Source organism: Triturus cristatus, chromosome 2_2 (assembly GCF_964204655.1).
Source record: "Triturus cristatus chromosome 2_2, aTriCri1.1, whole genome shotgun sequence".
NCBI lineage: Eukaryota > Metazoa > Chordata > Amphibia > Caudata > Salamandridae > Triturus > Triturus cristatus.
Genome location: NC_140582.1, coordinates 698,542,256 through 698,563,789, shown reverse-complemented (window position 1 = coordinate 698,563,789; position 21,534 = coordinate 698,542,256). Strand labels below are relative to the sequence as shown.

General features: G+C 43.9%; 1 protein-coding gene across 6 annotated transcripts in view; it reads right to left on the bottom strand.

The window, feature by feature from the left end:
* TENM3 (teneurin transmembrane protein 3) overlaps window positions 1-21,534 on the bottom strand; it is a 1,236,182-nt gene that overhangs the window by 15,060 nt on the left and 1,199,588 nt on the right. For all 6 annotated transcript variants that reach the window (XM_085641875.1, XM_085641876.1, XM_085641877.1 and 3 more), the window contains 3 exons: window positions 16,147-16,322; window positions 14,909-15,144; window positions 5,297-5,593 (listed from right to left, as the gene is read on the bottom strand). In XM_085641875.1, coding sequence (XP_085498001.1) covers window positions 5,297-5,593; window positions 14,909-15,144; window positions 16,147-16,322 — 709 coding nt within the window. The remainder of the gene's footprint in view (window positions 1-5,296; window positions 5,594-14,908; window positions 15,145-16,146; window positions 16,323-21,534) is intronic.

Below are 21,534 nucleotides of genomic sequence, written 5' to 3'. Positions count from 1 at the left end.
TTTAGCCAAGCGGAAGTCATTGTTGTAAAAGCCACTGTGCTGCTCCAATGAGGGCTACTAAAGGCACGCACGCACAGTAGCACGCGCCCTTTGGCAGTGGCGAACTTTATCAAAGCATTTGAATAACACATTCCACTAAGGACTCACGCGCTGTCGTTCAAGTGCAGCCAAATTTCCTCCATCTTGCTTTAAAACAAGATCCCCCAGTGCTCTCCTGCTATTTTGAAGCAAAGCTATAAACAATGTATGAGCTAGCAGATCCAACTACACGGATACCGGAATTCTTCTGCCTGACACGCACATAAAAAGCATCCGCGAGCTTATTCATGAATTATTTACAGATGACTTAAGTTATCAAGATCCTGCTCGTGTAGATATGCTTTATGTGTTGAAAGGGCAGGTCCTGTAGATGTAGCTGTGACTTGTGAATTTTGAGAATAAATTATTTATAAGGGTTACGGTTATCAGCAGCTAACGAACAAAAGATGGCTTCCCTAATACAGAAACATCAATCACTCCCGCTGCTGCGGAGTACAAATAGCAGTCTAAAGATGCTCTGATCCACTGATTTCAACTTAGCAGGTGCCTTGATGGACGCGACAATAGTGGTGTGGAATACGAAGTGTGGATTAAGATGTTGATCAATGCACACACATATATATATATATATATATAAAACGTGGGGGAGAACGATCATGCAGTATTGGAACATAAACGAAATAAAAAATCACATTCATTGAAATGTTCTACATATTTATTTATTTATTTATATGTCACTGAAAAAAAGGTTGAAGTGACTGCCATAGTTAGGTGTTGAAATATGATAAAAACTAATATTTAAATAGCAAACAAAACATGGCGATTCACCAGGTATAGTTTACAGAGCTAACTATAATTTGCACCCCAGCCATGCACTCACTGCCTATGAATTCATGTATTGCATAGCTCGTGACATGCTAAATGACATCATTGATGACATCTCAAATGTGTGACACGCCGGGGAGGAGGGAGGGATAAGAGGGAGGGTGGGAGTCCAGCTTAGTATTTTTAATTGTGAGACAGGGATATTTACTACATTATACTTTCAGAACAATTGGATGCCGCTACTTTACTTGTTTATCAATGATTTTGTTGACATCTGATATCATTGTAATGTTGAGTGGACCACTGTATATGTCTGTTAGGACTATGTCGCTTGTTACTAGGCGCGGCCATGCCAAGCTTTCCTTACATGAACACCTTCTTGCCTAAATATGCTGCTGATGATTGTATTGTTATGTTTTGAAGAAACAATAAAAAAAAATTGTAAAAAAAACCACAAAAAACTGTGGGTCACAGAGGTATATTTGAAAGTAGGATGTGACAAAGTCAAAGCTTCTTCATAAAATTCAGTGAGAAAGGCCAAAGCTTCTGTTGACATTGGATTATCCACCAGTGGAATCTGGGCATGTGCCCATGGTAAATAATCGTAACACAGTGCAATAGACAAATTCTGAGTTAAAGTGTGGATGTTTATTTCTGGAACTTTGTTGAACATTTTAGGAAATATAGATTGTTGATTAATGCAGAATGTAGAGATATCCCACTTAGAAGTGGTTTATCTAACACTGGTGTTGTAAACATGGCTATAAGGTTGTATGCCATTGTGCCCATCTCAGAAATGAGTGCAGTGCATTTTACTAAACTACGGAGGTTTGTCCATAGGACCTGGGTGGTGGTGTCTTTTTAGTGGAAAATTTATACCTTTCAACCTCTTGACTTAAAATTGTAGGTCATGTGAAGTCTTAAGAGGGTAATCCCATTAAGGTGAATAGAAAGCTATCCACATGTGTAGTGCTTTGCATTACTTGAAGTCTGCAAATCCTATCGGTGGTATCACAATCGCTATATGTCATCAGTAATGATGTCAATGATGTAAATTGAGAATTCCTCAGTGAAGTCATCTTTGGTTTGGTTTCTAAACACTTTAAAAAAAAAATCTTATATGAACATCTAACTATAATATATCTTTAACCTTTGTTTTTTCAGTGAATTTCAGGGAATATTGATGCAAGCTAAGCTCTTATTACCATACCGACCTATCACATCAGTTTAACTGAAGGTATTTTCAGTCACTATCAGTTTTTAAAAAAACAATTGATATCCAGCCAACTCCCTGAATGCACACGGCATGTGGCCAGGCCCTGCACCCAACTAGAGCATTGATGGCCAACCCCAGCAGCACAAAGCCTTTGGCTGTGTGTAGTGAGGGTCAGCCGCTGTGCCCAATTGAGCAACATGCCGCTACCTCCCTGCCCCACATTTTGTTTTTTACTTTTATTTTTGTGGTTACCGCACTACTTCTGCAGTACCTGCCACATAAGCTTCAACCCCATGGTTGCTGCGGGGAAGCTTGCACTTTACTGTGGTACCATGGGGGCGAAGCTTGAGCAGCGGCTCCTGTGGGAGTACTGCAGTACTTCACAGGAAGGCCGCACTGGGTTCAGCATCTTAACTCTGGTGGGGGGAGGGGTTGGAGTTGGGGTGGGGATAGTCCCTCTGGGTCTTGCTAAAGGCGCCTGGAGGTCAGGCTGTCCTTTCTAACCCCTTTATAGTTTAAAAAAAATCTTTTTGGGGACATATAGACTGAATCCCCGAGTCCTGTAATGGCAGTAGTGACATTCTGTTCTGAGTTGGAGCCAGCCAACCAAATCGCTTGGTACAACAGAACCGGTCCTGTAGTACCAAATGGCTGACAGGAATAAAAGCTCTTTCATGGGTGAATCTCTTATTCTGGGTATAACCTTAAAAGCTTGAAGAGCTATCTTAAAACTTCCATCAATTATAGATAACAACATTTACTCATTTTCTTACATTAATTTCTTGTCAAAGCTGGATTATACACACACAACACATGCACAATGGAATAATCATAACTTCAGAGGACTGCGACTATTCTGAAGACAATAATGCTCTTATGGACTGTGTGATCACCGACGACAAATGGCTAAACCACTTCAAAAATGTATATGAGGGTGGGTCCAAAGGAACTGCAGATGTTTCAGTACCTGCTATAGTGGCAGACCCGTTGGTCTTCAACCCCGAAGAAGTAGAAAAAGCCCTGATGGCCACAACAAGACATAAAGCTCCCGGCCCTGACGGTGTTCCCGCTGATTTTTTCATGTACTCTCCCAAATTGTGGTCGGCGGTATTGTCGAAAGTGTTTAACGCAGCCAAGAACCATGTACCCAGTTCTTGGGCCACATCCACCATAGTCCCTATCTATAAAAATAAAGGCCAGCGAGATGATCCCGCCTCCTATAGGCCCATATCTCTTTTGGACTCAACGGTAAAAATATTAGGCAGAGTTCTTCTAGCCAGACTTAATGACAACGTTGAGAGCCGTGGAGGGTTGTCTGAACTACAATATGGATTCAGAGAAAAAAAGGGGACGATCGAACAATGTATAAACTTACATCTATTAATTTCTAAATATACAGTGGCAAAGGAGGGCTCCATGTTCCTTGCATTTATGGACCTCTCCTCTGCCTTTGATCTGGTGAATAGGTCGAAATTGTGGCAGTTATTATTGGAGATGGGCATTGATGAGTCTTTGGTTGTGTTTATGGCTAAACTGCACCAGGAGCTTTTTGCAGCTGTCCGAGTCACAAATGATGGCAGACGTACCCCCCTGTTTAAATCCCTTAAGGGGGTGCGGCAAGGCTGTATTCTAGCCCCTGTATTATTCACCATCTACATCAACAGGCTGGGCAGTCACCTGCAGGGACAGGCAGCCGACGTTCCGCATGCAGGAGATGTCAAAATTCCAGCGCTCCTGTATGCGGACGATGCAGTGCTGATAGCCCGCACTGGGGTAGGCCTACAGCATCTCCTGGACGCTTTTGGTAGCTTCATAGAGACGCTGGACCTTAAGGTCAATGCCTCTAAATCACACACGATGGTCATGGGGCGTGAATGCAACAAAAAAAGACACAAAACATTTTTTTGCAGGGGAGTCCCTGTCACCAACGTGTCCACATTTCCATATTTGGGGGTAATATTTGACCAGAAAGGAACTTGGGGCCCTCAGATAAGAGCAAAAAGATTGGCGGTAATAAGATCCTCCTCAGCGGTTTTGGGCTTTGCTGGGAAGCTAGGGGCTAGGCCCATGCAAGCTCTTTTGAAAATCTACAAGAGCAAACCAGTGGCCATAGCGGCCTATGGTTCCCAACTGTGGGGTTATGTAAACCTGGATCCAATTCAGAGAGCAGAAAATAGATTTATTAGATCCTTGCTCTCAGTCCCGCAATCCACCCCAACGTATTCCATCCATAAGGAGGTGGGTCTGCCCTATCTGTCTGATACCCTGAGCCTTGCTCCGCTAACTTTGTGGCTGAAATTGTGGACAAATGATGACCTACCTCTGAATCACAAGATTTTGCACGATGTCTTATCCTTGGATAAATACACCAGTATCCCTTGGTTGGCATATGTAGCTAAAACCCTTGCAGATCTGGGTCGCCCAGATCTTTTTTCATCTCCGGAAAATATTAGGAGACAGGACATAGTAACCATCAAAGAGTTATTTAGGGATAGGCAGGAAGCACGGAGGGAGGATCTCGAAGTGTTGAAACCCGCAGTAAGGGCACATAACCTCCTGGTTTGTACACCCTCACTCGCCCCCTACTTGAACTTTGTCACATCCCCATATCACAGGTTTTTATTATCAAAGTTCCGATTTAATTTGATACATTTTTATCTAGGTTCATTTAAGACCTGGCAGAAGCCTGAGCAGGCCCCACCGTGCTGCTGCGACAATTTTTCGGTGCAGGATACTCTGCACTTTGTTATGTTTTGTAGTATATACCATGAGCAGAGAAAGAAATATTTGTTGCCTATTTTGAAAAAAGCTGGTTTTGTCCAAGTAAGACCAGCCCTGCTCTTTCTACAACTACTACCTAACATACATGTTACTTTTTGTATGGCAAACTTTCTGGTAGCCGCAATGCGGGCGAAACCTGTTAGCCATAGCTTACTTTAAAACTTCTCTTGTTGTTTGAGCATGTTTACGTGATAGATTTGTATAGAAATATTTTATCCATGTCTAAAATTTTTCTTCTGTTTGTTTATTAGGTTTTTTTTTGTGTGGGAAATGTAAATAGATGTATAGTAGGCATTGCATTGCAAAGTAATTTTTTTTTTTTTTTATGTTCTTTGTATGACTTGTAATAAGTCGAATAAAGATATTCTGACTGACTGACTGACTGCGACTATTCACATACTGCACCCCTTCTCATGCCTTCCCACTACTACTCACCTTTTCGAGATATGTATAACTCCAGGTCTTCCCATCAGCAAAGAGTCGAGACACAATCTTTCCCTGGCCATCATAGTCCACTTTCTCGCTGGTGGTGCCACGCTGTATGCTGGCAATTTGACCAGTGGATGAATAGGTAACATTGACTGCCATGAGCTTACTGCTTGGGAGCCAGAGGGTTGGATGTCCTGAAGTATCATATGCGATCCTCAGCAGAAATTTTCGGTGGTCATCGTAAATCTTTTCTGTTTTTGTGGTTCGATCATAATCTACTGAGAGGAGGTTTCTGCCATTTACCTATAGAAAAACAAATAACAAAGAGCAATAATTATCAAGTTGTTGTACTACCAATAAGTCATCAGTCGTTAGACCGCAGCTATTTAAACACCATTTAGTATGATTGATTCCCTTTGGCAGTGAATTAATTTAGCAACTTCTCGGTATAAGTGCAGGGCATTAGATTAACTGCTGTTTTAAAAGGTTTCATTAAACACTGAGACAGTCTGGCATTTGTTCAATGTCTTTCAAATTAAGTCCTTTGAAGGTTAGTCAACTGTTAACAAAATGCTAGATTGTTTTAATTGAAAAGTCGCACATCTATGTTTTCCGCCTTTACTGGGAAAGGGCTCCTTTGTGCACACAGTTTAGATATTGGGTTCAATTGATTTTGTGTCTGTTGAAAATACATGCATAGGATCAGCTGCTTCTTTGTCTGCAGATGTGAAGGACTTTCACGTATAGGTACTGCTCAATGAGTACCTTGAATACCAACATTGAAAATAAGCTTTGGCAACCCACTACATTTGCATTAGTTGTAAACATTGAGAAACATCGAAAATATATGCATTGTACACTTAGACCATCAATTTCCATAAGTATATGCATCTTAAGGGTAATCACACAATCCTTAACAAGACACATGGAAATATATCCAAATTTTAAATCTCCATGCTTTCTTCAACTAACCAAGTTCACTGCTATAGGTTGGCTAGTGTCCCTACAATTCACTGGAGTAAACAAAATGGAAATATGCAAATATGCTTTCATGTTTAAATCTTTTTTTTCATATGGAAAATAGTTTACTTATGGTCTTTCGCTCTCTCTGCAAACACTTCATGGAGACCAGGGACAAAATCCCTTCCCTCAACCCAGACTAAATCTTCCTCACAGAAACCTGGCTTCAGACATCGCTATCCCCAAAGAATACAAGATGGCACGCCCGGTCCAAATCAACAAACATGGCGGGGGAATCTCCATCATCGACAGGGACACCATCCACAGCATGACATCCCCTGACGAACACACACCAGTAATGGAACAACTCAACTTCCAACTGCACACAGACAGAAAAAACACCATCAGGAGCACACTCGCCAACAAACCACCGGGACCATGCCCGAGCTTCTGCAACACCATTCCGGAACTCATTGCCCTGCTTGCAATCGACTGAGCACTACATCTTCTTAGGGGCCCCCGACTTCCACCTCAACTACCCCAGAGATGCCAACACCATAGACATCCTAGAGAGCATGAGCAACACTGACCTCAGGGAGATCATCACCGACCCCACCCACATCGCAGGACACACTCCATAGTCATCTCCAGTGACAGAGTCAGGTACAACCACACCACTCAACTTACCTGGGCCAACCACCACAGCGTAAACTTCACCATCTCAGGACACACCTGCTCCAGCACCACACACCCCAGATCCATAAGAAGAGACTGGAAAAAGAAGACCAGTGGAACAACACTCTCCATTCCCACCTCCCAGACTCCACAAGCAACCAAGAACAAGCAAAAAAGAACTTTTCCCAGTGGATCACAGAATGCGCCAATGTCATTGCCTCCAGCAGGACAGCCAAGATCAAAGAACCAAGCAAAAGAGCGAGCTGGTTCACTAAGGAACTGGAGTCCACCAAATGCAACTGCGGACAACTTGAAAGGAAGTGGCGCCTCAGCAAAAAAATGAAAGACCACACCGCCTTCAAAACTGCTCTCAAGCAGTACCACCGCCTCCTAAAAGAAACTAAGAAGAACACCTAAAAAGTCTGCATAGAGGCCAGCACTAACCACAGCAAAGAACTATTTGCCATTGTGAAGGAATTCCCTAATCCCACAGACACCGAGAACAACATCACTCCAGGAACTGTGTGACAACCTCGCTGACTTGTTCTGAAACAAGATCTCAGCCATCTACAAAAACTTAGGACACCAACCCTCCTCCGTCAACAGCATCAACCAGACCAGCGCCAAGAATACAAATGCCAAACACCGTCTCACTGACTGGACCCATACCTCCACCAAAAGTTCACCTCGGAAGCAAGACAATCCACGACGAGCTCAGGAAGTTCCTGAACACCTTCATCACCGCGGCCTCCATGAGGACAGGACACACATGAAGTGAGGCCCCTCCTAAAGAAACCCTCTACCGACCCGGCCAACCCAGCCAAGAACTACCGGCCAATCTCTCTGCTCCCCTATCCAGCAAGAATCCTCGAGAAAGTGATAAACCAGCAACTCCCCCAACACCTGGAAGACCACAACCTCCTGGACTCCTCCCAATCCGGATTTCGAGCTAACCACAGCACGGAGACAGCCCTGATCACAGCCACCAACTCCCTTCTGGACCGTGGGGAAACAGCTGCCCTGATTCCTCCTGGATGTGTCCACTATGTTTGACACCGTCTCCCACCACATCCTGATCAACAGACTCCACCACATCAGAATCCAAAGAAATGCCCTCAAATGGATCGCTTTGTACCTCACCGGCAAAATCCAAAAGCTACATCTCCCACGGTTCACTTTAGAGCCGACAAAGATCTGTGGAATTCCCCAAGGATCGTCCCTCTTCAACACTTAATTGACCCCCAGGGCCAACACCGTCAGATCACACAGACTCAGCATCATCTCTTACACCGATGACACACAGCTCATCCTCTCACAGTGCGAAGATCCCTCCACCACTAGATCTAACTTCCACAGATGCATGATGAAAATCGCAAACTGGATGAAGGACAATTGTCTTTGGGAACAACACATCCCCATAAAGCAACACATGGTGGCTGGCCAAGCTTGGAACACCACCCTCCCAACAGACCACGCCTGTAACCTACGCATCATCTTGGATTGCAAGCTATCCATGAGGAAACAAATCAACACAGTCTCATCCGACTGCTACCACACCCATCGCAAAAGCTTCATGTGGCTCCCAGTCAACACGAGAAGGACTGTCACTCAGGCCCTCATTACCAACAGACTGAACTATGGAAACACACTCTCCATAGGAATCACTGCACGCCTCCTGAAAAGACTCCAGACTATACAGAACTCAGCATCAAGATTTATACTCAACCTCCCCAGAAGGACCCACATCACACCCATTCTTAACAAATTACACTAGCTCCCAATCCAGAAGAGATGCCAGTTCAAGATGGTAACCCACACCTACAAGGCCCTATACAATGAAGGACCAGAATACATCAACAAACGCCTGACTGTTTACCAACCAACCAGACACCTTCGATTAGCCTCTCTCTCACTCACAAGCTTCCCATGGATCTGCAGAGCCAACAGCGGAGGACGCTCCTTCTTGCATCTGGCAGCCAAAGCTTGGAACAGCCTCTCCCTCAGGCCCACACCGTCACTCCAGCAATTCAGAAGAGAACTAGAGACCCGGATGATTGATTGATCAGACCTCCAAGCAGCAGCCAACAGCTCCCGCGCCTGGAGACCCTTACAGGTGATTTGCCGCGTGTTATAATGCTTGATTGACTGATGTTGACTGATGGAGAAAATGCTTCACTACACCCACTAAAACGTGGGTTTCTTTGAGAAATCTTCAAGCCTAACTTGCACAGTTTCTCTAGCATTTTTAAAATCAAGTGTGCAAACTTGATTTCAAAATCTGTTCTGTTTGTAAATACCCACTTAATTACAGCTTTGTGCATGACCCCCACCAATTCCAAGTTCATAAAATTTGACTTCCAGATGAAACGATACACTTGTACCTATAATGAATTTAGTTCAGGAGCTTTTTTCCCCGCTCATTGCACTCTAGAACAAAACCCATTACGTTATGGCATAGCAAGTAAAACATGCAAACTAGAAATCACTCTAAGATGTAATGAAGCTTGAAAGGGACTAGGATCAGATATGATTTACACTTTTTTACATCCCACCCAAAGGATTTTCCATGTTGACTTAATTTAGTTTAAGATCCATATGGAAATCCGTCATTTCTCAATGTCCTCTAGACCGCACTGGTAGAGAACATGATTGTGACATATTCAGTTCTACATTGAAAAGAGCACACCATACAAAGTAAGGGTTTACCAGCGATACAATAATAGTAGATGTAGGTCACATGAGACTGGTGCTCCAGGAGAAGGATGTGATAATACAATAGGGAAAGTGCATGGTGGAACTAAAAACAAATTACATGGACATGTAACAGACACATAACAAGAGAAACTCCGCGGCCTGAGTAAGACCAGCAAAGTTATATTAAGCAGAGATTTTGCAGACCAGATAGGCCTTGTAGACCTCTTTCTATGAAATTCACCTTTCAGTTCAGCAACAGGGAATCTGATGTATTACACATAGATGCCTATCGCGGTGAGACAGCCTTATGCAACACTTTCACAGTTTAAGAGACCCCTACATAGTAAATGTGGAAGTTGAAGCATAGAGAGAACTATGGAAGATGGACAGAGAAAAATGCAGACCATATTAAGATATGTCTCTCTTGGAGCTCTGGGTAAGAATATACCATTCTTTTTTACTTATGATACTTTATGTAACTGCTGGCTGTGTGGGAAGTGAAGTGTAAATGATGGAAGAAGAAAGAATGTAGACCGGCATAAGAAGTTTGACTCCCAAGTTCCATGTTTCTTTTCCTTCTTACACCACTTAATCCGTGCTTAAGGAAAGAGTACCAAGCCAACTTAATGGACCATATCATTCTTCACCTACAGCATTGAGAGCCAAAGGAATGCACCAGGGAACCTCTCTACTGCTCAATTAAAATGCTTGAATGCATTAACAAGACAGTGGTGAAGATATTTGGCTAATGCTTTATTATTCTTTTTGTTGGATGTGGCTTATGGCTGATCCACATGACAGTGAACCAGTAGAACAAGTTACCTTCAGTAACGCCTTATCTGGTAGAGACTCTATCTAACTGCAGATTCATTTTCTTAGAACTATATCCAGTCATCAGATTGGATCAGGACATTTTTCATAAGCAGAATACCAGCACACCTGTAGGTGGTGTCATTCAGCTCTGCGAAGCGTCCTCCACGTTAGAAGTGACATGCGCAGTGCCTATATAGGTGTCACCCCAGTGCAGTGATGTCAGTTTCTTTTTGTGATTTTCTATGCCAGGAGCGCAGCCACAAAACACTGACCACTGGTGTGGAAACCTAGGGCCTCCAAAGGGAAAACAGCCCAGTCCCTAGAAATTCTTTCGTAGAGCAGGGAGGATGGGTGGGTCAGTAAGGAATCTGCACCTATATAGAGTCTCTATCAGATAAGGCATTACAGAAGGGAAGTAACTTGTTCATCTCAAAGGGACTTCTAGCTGCAGATTCCTTACCTTATAATGGATACTCAAGCAATACCTCCCCAGAGGTGGGTCCGTGAAATCGATTGATAGTGTAAAGTCCTGCAGGACCGAATGAGAAAAGTGCCCATCCCAGTGGAACTAACTGCCCAGGTAGTAGAGCTTTGTGAATGTGCATAGAGAAGTCTATGTTGATGCTTGGCAGATAATCAGGCCTGGAATTCTTTGTGCGAACACTGTGGTCGCAGGTTTAGCCCTGCTGGACTGAGGATGCAAACCCTCAGCAAGCCCCAATGCGTAGCAGATTTCAATGCAGAACACGATCTATCGGGAAATGGTCCGCTTCTGTACTGCCTTTCCCTTCTTTGCTCCTAAATACCCCACGATAATGGATCACAGATAATCAGGCCCGGAACGCCTTGTGCTAACGCTGTGGTAGCAGGCTTACCTCTGCTGGAATGAGGATGCAAACCCTCAACAAGCCCCAGTGCGTAGCAGATTTTAATGCAGAATACGATCTATCGGGACATGGTCCACATCTACACTGTCTTTCCTTTCTTTGCTCCTAAATACCAGAAGAAGAGTTGGTCGTCCACCCAGAACTCTCTTGTGCGGTCAAGGTAGAACGACAATGCTCTTTTTGGGACCAGTCGGAGTAGTTGCTCCTCTTCCTTAGAAGGATGTGGCAGAGCGTAAAAAGGAGGCAGGGTGATGGCCTGGTCTATATGAAAAGGAGTAACTACGTTCTGCAGAAAGGAAGCTCTAGTGAGACGAGACAGCTTGTCTGGGTAGATGCTCATGTATGGAGGCTTGGATGACAAAGCCTGAAGCTCACTGACCCTTCAGGGAGATGATATTGCCACCAGGAAGGATGTCTTGAGGATAGGGAGCCTGAGACAACAGTTGTGCAAGGGGTCAAAAGGAGCACACATCAAGAACGTCAGGCCTACATTAAGATCTCACGGAGGCATATTGAAGGAGGAAATTTATGTTGCAAACCTTTCAAGAACCTATGTACAATAGGGGAATGGCAGAGGGATTGCTGGCCAGGCAACCACAGAAGGGCTGAGATAGCCGAAAGATTGCCCTTTAAGGTGCCCTGAACAGATCCCTTCTGGGAAAGGAAATGGGCTCCAGTTGCCGCCAGAGTCAGATGACTCCCCTCCGTCTCTTGTCTAAGTTGGGGATCAGAATGGGGATAGCAGCGCCGGTTTGGATCCATCTGTAGATCCAAAGGACTTAACCAGCGTCGGAGCCTCTGGCGTGGAATCAGTAGGGATCACTTTGGGACCTGCTGGGCCCCAAAGCACACCAGTAGGAACAGGCCGCTCAAATATGAAGTGTATGTATTTTAGAATTGCGGCGTGAAAGGGAGACTCTGATGTTCCTGCTAATATGGTTGAGCCCGCTCCACGACAAGCTAAGAGGGATATGTCCGCTTGGCTTCATTCATCTTATATTTTACTGCTGTATGTATTTCCTCAGCCTTGTGATATACCGCATAGTTGGTTAGACACTAACCAGAAGCAGCGAAATGATGTAACCTCTGCTCAATATGATGTGATTGTAAAGATGTTGGAGTCCTGTATTGGGAGACCTAATACAGCTATGATAATGCTATGTACCGATGCAATTTTGTTGAAAATAAAAATTGTTTAAAAAAAATAATATGAAGTTTATGGCCTCATAAAATTCATGAAGTTGAGTGGGGGTCGCCCCAGCTCCTGGAAACTCTGGGATGTGCGGAGCCTGCCCAGGCGCAGGATCAGCCATGGAGTCCCGCCTCAAAAGTCTATGCTCAACCACGGATCCCCACCTCGAATGACTATGTTCCCTTGTCTCATCTGAAGACCATAACATATAGGGCAAAGTCGAGTACCTCTTCGAATTCTTGCTTTTCTTCTTTTTGTGAGATTTGCCCGAGTGGCCTGATGACTTCGAATGTGATGAGGATCTTGGACTTCCTGACCGATCCCTGGACCTTCCTCTCAAAAAGGATCAAGACCATCGAGCCGTCGCACGTCCGTTGGCAAGGGGAGCATGACACGGCAGGTCTTTACATCATGGTTGCGCTCCAGGCACCAGAGGCAAAAAAGGTGGGGGTCCGTCACTGACATCTGTCGATGACAGGAACCACAGGGCTTGAAGCCAACCTACCTAGTGGACATCCCTGCCACACCAGGAGCAAAACGCTCAAAAAAGACTTTGATAAAAGTTGAAAAATGATTAGTCAAAAATTGACTGGGGGTGCTAACTGGAGTGGAAAGAAAAGAACGTACATTAACGTGCTGTGGTGGCACCTATATGGGCACCGCACATGTCACTTCCAGCGTAAACTATGCCAGTCTAATGCCTAGGAAAAATTCTACAGTAAGGAATCTGCATATAGAAGTCTCGGGCAGATGGTGAGAATAGAAACAATGCTGCATGACAGTAGGTCTCATGATTTACATGCCTTTTGTAGGAGCAGAGAAAATCCCCTTGAAAAGATGACAAACGCTTTAGTAGAAAAGCACTGTTTCCATCATGGTCCATGGGCTGGTTTACAGCTTGTAATGATGAGCTAACATATCTCTTAAAGTCATTTCCTTAATATCCCTTCTGTTACATGCAATACTGCAAGAAGTAAAGTGTAACTGAGGCATGCAGTTAACCGGTCATAACCAAATTCATACAATCAAAATAAATAATGCAAGACAGTTGGGGCATTGACAGAAGACGGACCTGCCACAGAGGGTAGCATAGCACAATATGCACAACAGCCATGTATAACACACATACATGTGGATTTACAGAGTACATTTAGTGATGGTTACATGGCTAGGAAAGAACATATCACATTAGAATTAGGGGTGGGCGGAATTTGCAAAAGCGACTTTCGCAAATTATCGCGAAAATGTTCAAAATCTCCGCAAACAAGCGGAAATATCGCGAAGATGCGGAAGTTTTTTTCCGGCATGTTCGCGAGATTTTCTGCATGGTTGTGGGTCGCCAACTTGCCCATGTGGTTGCTTGCGGGCGCGGCCATCTTGTTTTCAGTTGTCTCGCGGTGCATGATCGCGAGAAAAAAGACGTGATCGCGCGACGCATGACGTCACTGCGGACGCGAACTGTCGCGAGACAGCGCAAATGGCTAAAACAATACAACATCTCATGGAGAACGCGACCGGATCGGGAAAACTTGTCGGCGAACGCGGGGATTCAGGTAAGGCGATCGCGCGAGAATGTATTATTTTACAGCGCGAGCAAGAACCAAATTATCGCAAAGCTGCGGAATGCGGAAATTTTGACATTTCCGCGCTCTCCGCGGAACGCGGAAATGCCAAATTATCGCAAATTCCGCGAACGGAACGGAAATTGTGCCCAGGCCTAATTAGAATGAGGGGGGATTAAATGAAGATCAGTCCTTGAGCAGTAGGTTTAAGGAAATACCATCCCAAAGACAAAAGGAGACACAAATAATGAAGAAACTTGCATTTATCTTCAGGTCTCACTTGAGATAATAGATCTTCAATATTGCAGTGGCCTGACACTATATCAAATGTTCAGATAACTTTAGCAGATTTCTCCATGTTTAAGTTGTGTTTACTCATGTTTACTTTATATGATAAAACATATACATTTCTTTGAGATGTGTAAATTACACATGATGTTAACTCGATGTAAAATAGAACATATCCACAAAAACATTTGCGCTGCAATTCCTGTACAACACCTAAATGAGGAAGTTTCCCAAGGCCAAGAGCATTTATTTAATGGTCAAAGAGCCAAAGTCTTGGTGTACACCAATTTGAAATAAGAATATATGACTATCCTGAAAAACAAGAGAAACACTTTAGTGAGTCAGTCCCAAAATGTTAAGAGTGGCAGATGAGACAACACTTTTTTCAATGTCCTACAAATCTGTTCCATAAACAAACAAAACTTGTTATCAAAAAATGTAGTGTTCTCTCTAACTGCAGAATGGATTCCACTGATATGGCATCGTGATTTTATAACAAAAAGAGCTATCAAGTACATATTTGTTTACATTTACAATATTTTCTCACCCTAAGTTTCCGACCAATCACATTGACTTTCCCTTGGGCTTGCTCTTTTCGATATCTCCACTCTACCACATTCTGCCCATTCTCGCCCGGAAGGGTCATATTTCGCCTTGCAACTGTTGGATTAACTGGGCCAGCTAGAATGTGAGGCTCCGTTTGGTAGTGAGAATCCATGCCATTTCCATAGATAATACGGATGGACCCATCATAACCAATCTGGTAACTGTTCCTAAACTGATCTGATAAAGAAATAAATGGAAAAAATTAAATAGACATTTACAATATTCACAAAGACAATAAAAGTTCAAAAATAACTACAGACACAAATACATTTAATATTGATGTTAATTCAAAATCGACCATGAAATCCTTTTAGATTGGAATGATCCACCATCTTACACTGTATCTTGTGGCTTTTCATTTTAGATACACACAGACTAGCTACGTAAATAATAAATATTAATAATAGTGCTATCAGTTCCATATATACAGAGGCAAGCAAAAGAGCGCTATACTGTCATTTTGTGCATACTAGACACATTCAACTTATCTGGCTCTAGTATATCGCTGTATCAAGAATAATAAATATGTTGCATGACTGTAGAAAAAGTTTCTTAGATCAAAATCATATCTACATATAGAAAATAATTGTAAATCTAATGCACTTAAAAGCCATGGTTTAGACAATGTTTATAGTCTGGCTTGACAGCGCAGCTGTCAGCAGCCAATTATGTGAGCATCATTAGATAGGAGCTAAGGCTCTGCCCATATGTTGGAACCAGGAGTACATGGTTTGATTGGACAGAAGTTGTGTCCTTCCACAAAATAAGTGCTTGTTCGCCATGCAGCTGTGATAATTTTGTTTGTTTATTTGGCTCCCTAAGCTTGAAATTTCAGGGGCACACACCTGACATTGGAATGCTATTAAAGTGTCTAAGATAACTAGATAATTTAGGTTTTTCTCTGGCAGCAGCGCAGATTGGAGGAAGGCAGTCATGAACCTACATAGAATTTTAGGTCTATCTTGACAGTGCAACTGTCACTGACCTTTTAACCTACCCCAATATTATTCTACAGTTCTTAGCTTACACACAAATGCATATCGATTGTCACGCTATTAACTTGTAATGCTTCACATTATCATACAACATTCCTTTACAGATAGACCTACTGGCATTGCCAATGACTGTTTCTAGTGCAACTCTAGTTGCAACTAGTGCAACTGGGATTAGAATTATTACCTTGAAGCATTGTGTAGAAAGAATCAATTGACGATAAGTTGGACGTGATGCTGACGTCATCTTCCCTGCTTGATGACTCGATATCCACTGTAATGGCTCGGTCCATTTCTCCATGAAGATTTGTGACTACTCCAGTTGGGAATGTGACGTTTGTAAGGCGCCCTTCGCTGTCGTAACTACAAATCAAGATTTGGGAATCAGAAAATGTATGTTTTACAAAAACATAAAATGTTACAATTTTAAAATAAGGCTACCAAGTTCCAAATGTGTGCTTCTGGAAAATGGGATATGCAGAATAACAACTTCAGACAAGCTTTGAAATTATCAAAAGGTCGTTAACATATGCTGAAGCCAATGCAGCAACGCCATGCATATGAAAGGATGTACTTTACTCTTTGAAGTGTGACCGAAACTTGCAGTACATCTAATTTAGGGTTTCAAAGGGAACTTGCACAGATGCTGGTAAAATATTTCAGAGCATACAAAACTGAAATCTTATTAGTTTTAGATCACGCCTAGCTTTCTAATGACCTAATATGTATTAGGCTGCAGATGTTTGTTTCAAACAGAAATACCTCCTGCTAACTGCATCTCATGATGTCTCCAATACAAATGTTAATTAATTTCTGAGCTCTTGGCAAATTTTTACAGCAACAGAGTCCAGGGGGCTAACACTTTACAATGTTGGTGTGAAAATGAAGGGCAAAGTTGGACGCAAAAGGACGTCCTTTACTAGTTTCAAATAAACACAACCCAGGCCGTCTTCCATTGCAGTTTTGCAGTGAAGAATGTACATCTAGTGTCGCAATTGCACAATGTAAAACCAGAAAACCTGATTTCAATCCCTGCTTTCCCCTTGACCAAACTGTGTGATCCTAGGCATTTTTTTCCACTAAGGGGCCGATTCCGATCTCGCTTGGAAGGGCTCCGAACGCAATACGGTCGTAAAAAGTACGAGCCATACGCGTGTTTACAGACCAACTCGCACAGCTGTACGAGCGAGCAAGTACGATGCGAGCAATGCGAAATTAGCCGACCGACTCGTTTCCGGGTCTGAACCACTCCGTACGCCTTGTCCGTAAGCGAACCGTGCCGTGCAATGGAGGCGAATTCCAACCAAGCCAGTACGATGCACGCGTCGGACACCCGGATCGAGCCGATGTTTCCGGCTCGCAAAACGTCCGGGCAACTGCCTTTGGGGGTCCGCGTCAGACCTCCCCATCACCCCAGCCTTACGACTCAGACACAGGGGGTGACCCAAATGTCTCCCCAACACAGGTATGTACGGTACGGATGGCACCGACACGTACCCACTGTAGGGGGCGCCCTTGTGTGAGACGTACCCATTCAGTCAATGGGAGCCCATGTACGCGTCGTACGACCGGCTCCCATTGACTTCTATGGGAGTTCTACAGGAGGACCTCGAAATACTCTAGTTCAGACTTTGCACTGTACAAAACCTTCTCCTGTATTTGATTATAATGTTGTCCACATATATTAGCAACCTAGGCCACCCAGAGGGGGCACATGACATCTGACTTGCCTCCTAGTTCACTATTGGCATTGTTGTCAGGGTGGGGAAGCATGAATATTTCTAAATTCATGTTTGAAAACTATCACTCAAAAAAACAAATATCTCTCAATGCTGTGGTATGGTAAAATGCTTCTGCATGTTAATGAAAGACTTCTTTGAATTTCAAAGAAATACAATCCTATTTTTACACATTTTTTGTAAGATGTCTTTAAAAATAAAGGTGTTTCTAAATGTAAGTGGCGGAGGACACCAGCATAGTTACTTCATAACTTCAGTTGACCTGCAAATAAATGACTGTTTATTTAACATGTTTTTCTGAATATTGGTGCTCAGCAGGTAAACAGCAGCCTGTGCTGCTGTTCACCGGGTTTGGGTCAGGGGGTGGTTGTAATTGTCAAGAGGACAGCAAGCGGCCCTTGGGCCATACTTAGAAATGGCCCGCCGTACCTGGAAATGACTCCCGCATTGGTAAAAGGGAGGTAATAGAGGCCCATCTGCCTCTGGAAAGGCCGCTCAGGCACCCACTGGCGGCACCTGAGACCCCATAGACACAGCCCAAATCGGCCACCACGCTGGCCAAGAAAGCGGCCTACAGCTGCTTCCGATACCTTCCCATTGCTCGACTGCCCAAATTACCAATCTGACCCTTGGGGCAACTGATACCCGCTTGAATGGCAACTTCCAGAGACATAATGAATACATGTGTGTAAAGGCAAACAACATTTGAACGTACTCTGTATTTTTTTTACTGCAAAGAGGGTTGCGGCAGAACTTCTCAGCCAGCTAATCACCTCAAAAGCCACATTAACTAATAGATTTTTCACGGGCCAGAATTGCGGTGTTTTAACTTGTGCGGGTTTGTTAACTCTCACTCGCTAATGAGACTTTAAGCATCTGGCAGCGGGATACAGTCCGGCTTCGGTGGAAGTGTAGCAACAACCCAGAGTCCGGGTACGGCCTGCGTGTGGTGTGCACTGTTAATTGTATTCAAGCTGCGGGCACTCAGATAAATGGATAATAGGAGTCTGCGCATAAGAGTATACTGTGTTGCGCGCTGGTCGGATGCAAGGTTTGCTGCCGCTGCACAGTTAATTTTTACCCTGTTTGTGGCTCTTTTTACACTTTTAGTAGTTATTTCTTTAAGCTTGCCTGCTGGTGTTTTACCGTGCATGTGTCCGTTTTCTGCCCTGTTCTACCGTGGCTTCAGTGCAGTTTGAGTGGAGGGTGGAGGAATCATAATAGCACCACTTCCAGCCCTGGGCTCACTTCCAGGGTGGTGAGCGGTCTAGTCCTGCTTTTCACCAGCTCTTAAAACAGATGGTGGAGCAGACGTGCAGCAGATGCGCGCAACGGGTGCGCCGAAGGCACGCCTAAGGAAAGCCAGTCTGTGTCTATCCACCCGGGGCCAGAAACCCTGGTCCTTTGCAACCAGAAAATAGATCTTATACTCCTCTTATTTTACACAGTTTAAGGCCTACACTCAACACTCATTGTCAGGTTTCTAGTCCTGACAAACTTCCACCCTCTTGTGCTTTCTGCCAGTTTGTACGCACTCCTAACCCCCAGCCTAAGGCTTTATATGAACCTCAGGCCAGGGAGGTTGCACCTGAGATAATCCCCAGCTGCCAGGCTGATCCTTTCCCGCCCCAAGAATTTCGGTGCTTCAGTTTAAATTGGCGTTCTCTCTCCAAGCAACAGCTACATCTATTTAATTTCCTCTGTGATGCCAGCCCAGACACAGTATTTCTTACAGAAACTTGGCTTCATGACTGCTCCAAACCCAATGTTATTTCAGCACTTCCTGGCAACTTTGCTCTGATGGGGATAAACAGACCTCACAGAACAGGCGGAGGTATCGCAATCATTTTTAAAAGGACCTACAAGTGTAAAATTGAGGCCCTCCAGATACCTAACTGTGAAGCCCTGCTATTTAATCTTTTCTTTTCCCCTAAATTTACTTTCTCTGGGGCACTAATCTATCATCCCTCTGGTTTGTGCAGCGACTGGTGCTCAGCTTTTCCTGAGTTAATGCCCCCCCCCCACCCCCCCATATTTTGCGGGTAGCCAATTTTACCTTGCATGGTGATATTAACCTTCATCTTGAGGACACCAATAATAACCTAGAGTCGGCTTTTATCGATGACTTGGGCACTCTTAATCTCTCCCTCCTCAACTCTGCACCTACTCATATCCTGGGGCACCTTCTGGACCCTATTTTTTCCAACTTAAGTTTATCCGTCGCACCTCCTCTACAAATCTGCCAGACGGATCACTTTGCAAAGCCCTTCAGTATGAAGGTCATTTCCACTCCCCTTTTTCGGCCTGCTCTGAAACGTAGAACCAGTAACTGGTCCAAACTCGACATGGCGGAGTTAAATAACTTGCTTAACCACAAAATGCCTAACCTTATCTCTCAACCTTACCCACACCAAATCTCTGTGCACCAATGGCTTACGGAGGCCACCGACTCGATCCTGCCACTAACGTCTAAATTGCAATGTAGAATGTATCCTCCAGCTCCTTGGTTCACTGAGTCCCTCAGAAATGAAAAAAACCATTGTAGAAGTGTAGGAAGACAGTAGAGGAAACGTTGTGTGACTGAGGCCAAGTCCGATTATGTGGCAGCACTGAAAAAATATCATGCCCTCTGTATATCAGCTCGTCCTACATATTCCACGGAGAGGATTACTAACTCCCTACATTGGCAGAAGGATCTTTTTAAAGTAGTGAATGAACTCTCTGCAGCTAGCAACACTCTGCATCCACCTACTTTTTCCCAAAATTAGTACATTGTGTTAGCTATGCTTTTTCAAAGCAAAGTTGAGTCAGTTCACAGTCAACTAGCTGTAGACGCCACTAAATTAGTGAGCCTGGTGCTTTCTACATTCCCAGCAGATGGACACCAGGAAGCTAACCCTTTGGCTAATAAGCCTGTGGAACCTTCCAAAATCATGGTTTCGTCCTCTCTGGATATGGCAGCATTACAAAAGGTATTAGGATCTATCAAGTCCGGCTCCCCACTAGATCCTCTTTCTCCTGAAAAACTTAGATCTTTGGACGACTCTGCCCTAACTGTGATCCTTTTAAACTCCTCAATACTTCCTTGAGCGAAGATTATGTATCTCAGAACTGGAAACATGCACTTGTCCTGCCCTTGCTAATAAAGGGTGATCTGGACCCTTCCTGTTCGGTTAAATTTTCGTCAAATTTCCCTTCTTTCTGTCTTCTCCAAGATTCTAGAAAGCCATGTCAATATACAACTCTCCTCATTTGTTGAGACCCGCAAGTTTCTCCATCTGTCACAGTCCGGTTTTAGGGCTAGTCACAGTACCGAATCTACTCTCCTTGGGGTCACAGAATGTCTTAGGCACCAGCTCGATTCTGGCGGTACGGCCACTCTCATCCTGCTTGACTTGGGTGCGACATTTGATACAGTGTCGCATCCCATTCTGGCAGATAGACTTGCGGCTTTGTACACTGAAGGTTTGACCTTCGGGTTGGTGACTTCCCTTTTAAAAGATCGCACCTTCATGGTCTCCTCGGCCAACATAAGATCTAGGACATTAGCTCTGACCTTTAGGGTCCTTCAGGGATCCATTTTGAGCCCACTGCTCTTCAACATCTATGTTCGCCCTTTGGCAGATGTAATTAAGAAGTTTAGGTTCACCCTCATCTCATACGCGGACGATACTCAGATCATCTTTTCATTATCAGCTGCTCAGCATCAAGATCCCTCCTCACGCCATCTTGGTCTGAGGAATGTTTCCCTCTGGATGAATAAAAATGCACTGAAGCTTAAAGGTGATAAAACTAAGGTCCTGGTTCTGGGAAACAACCCTGAACTTTCAGGAGTA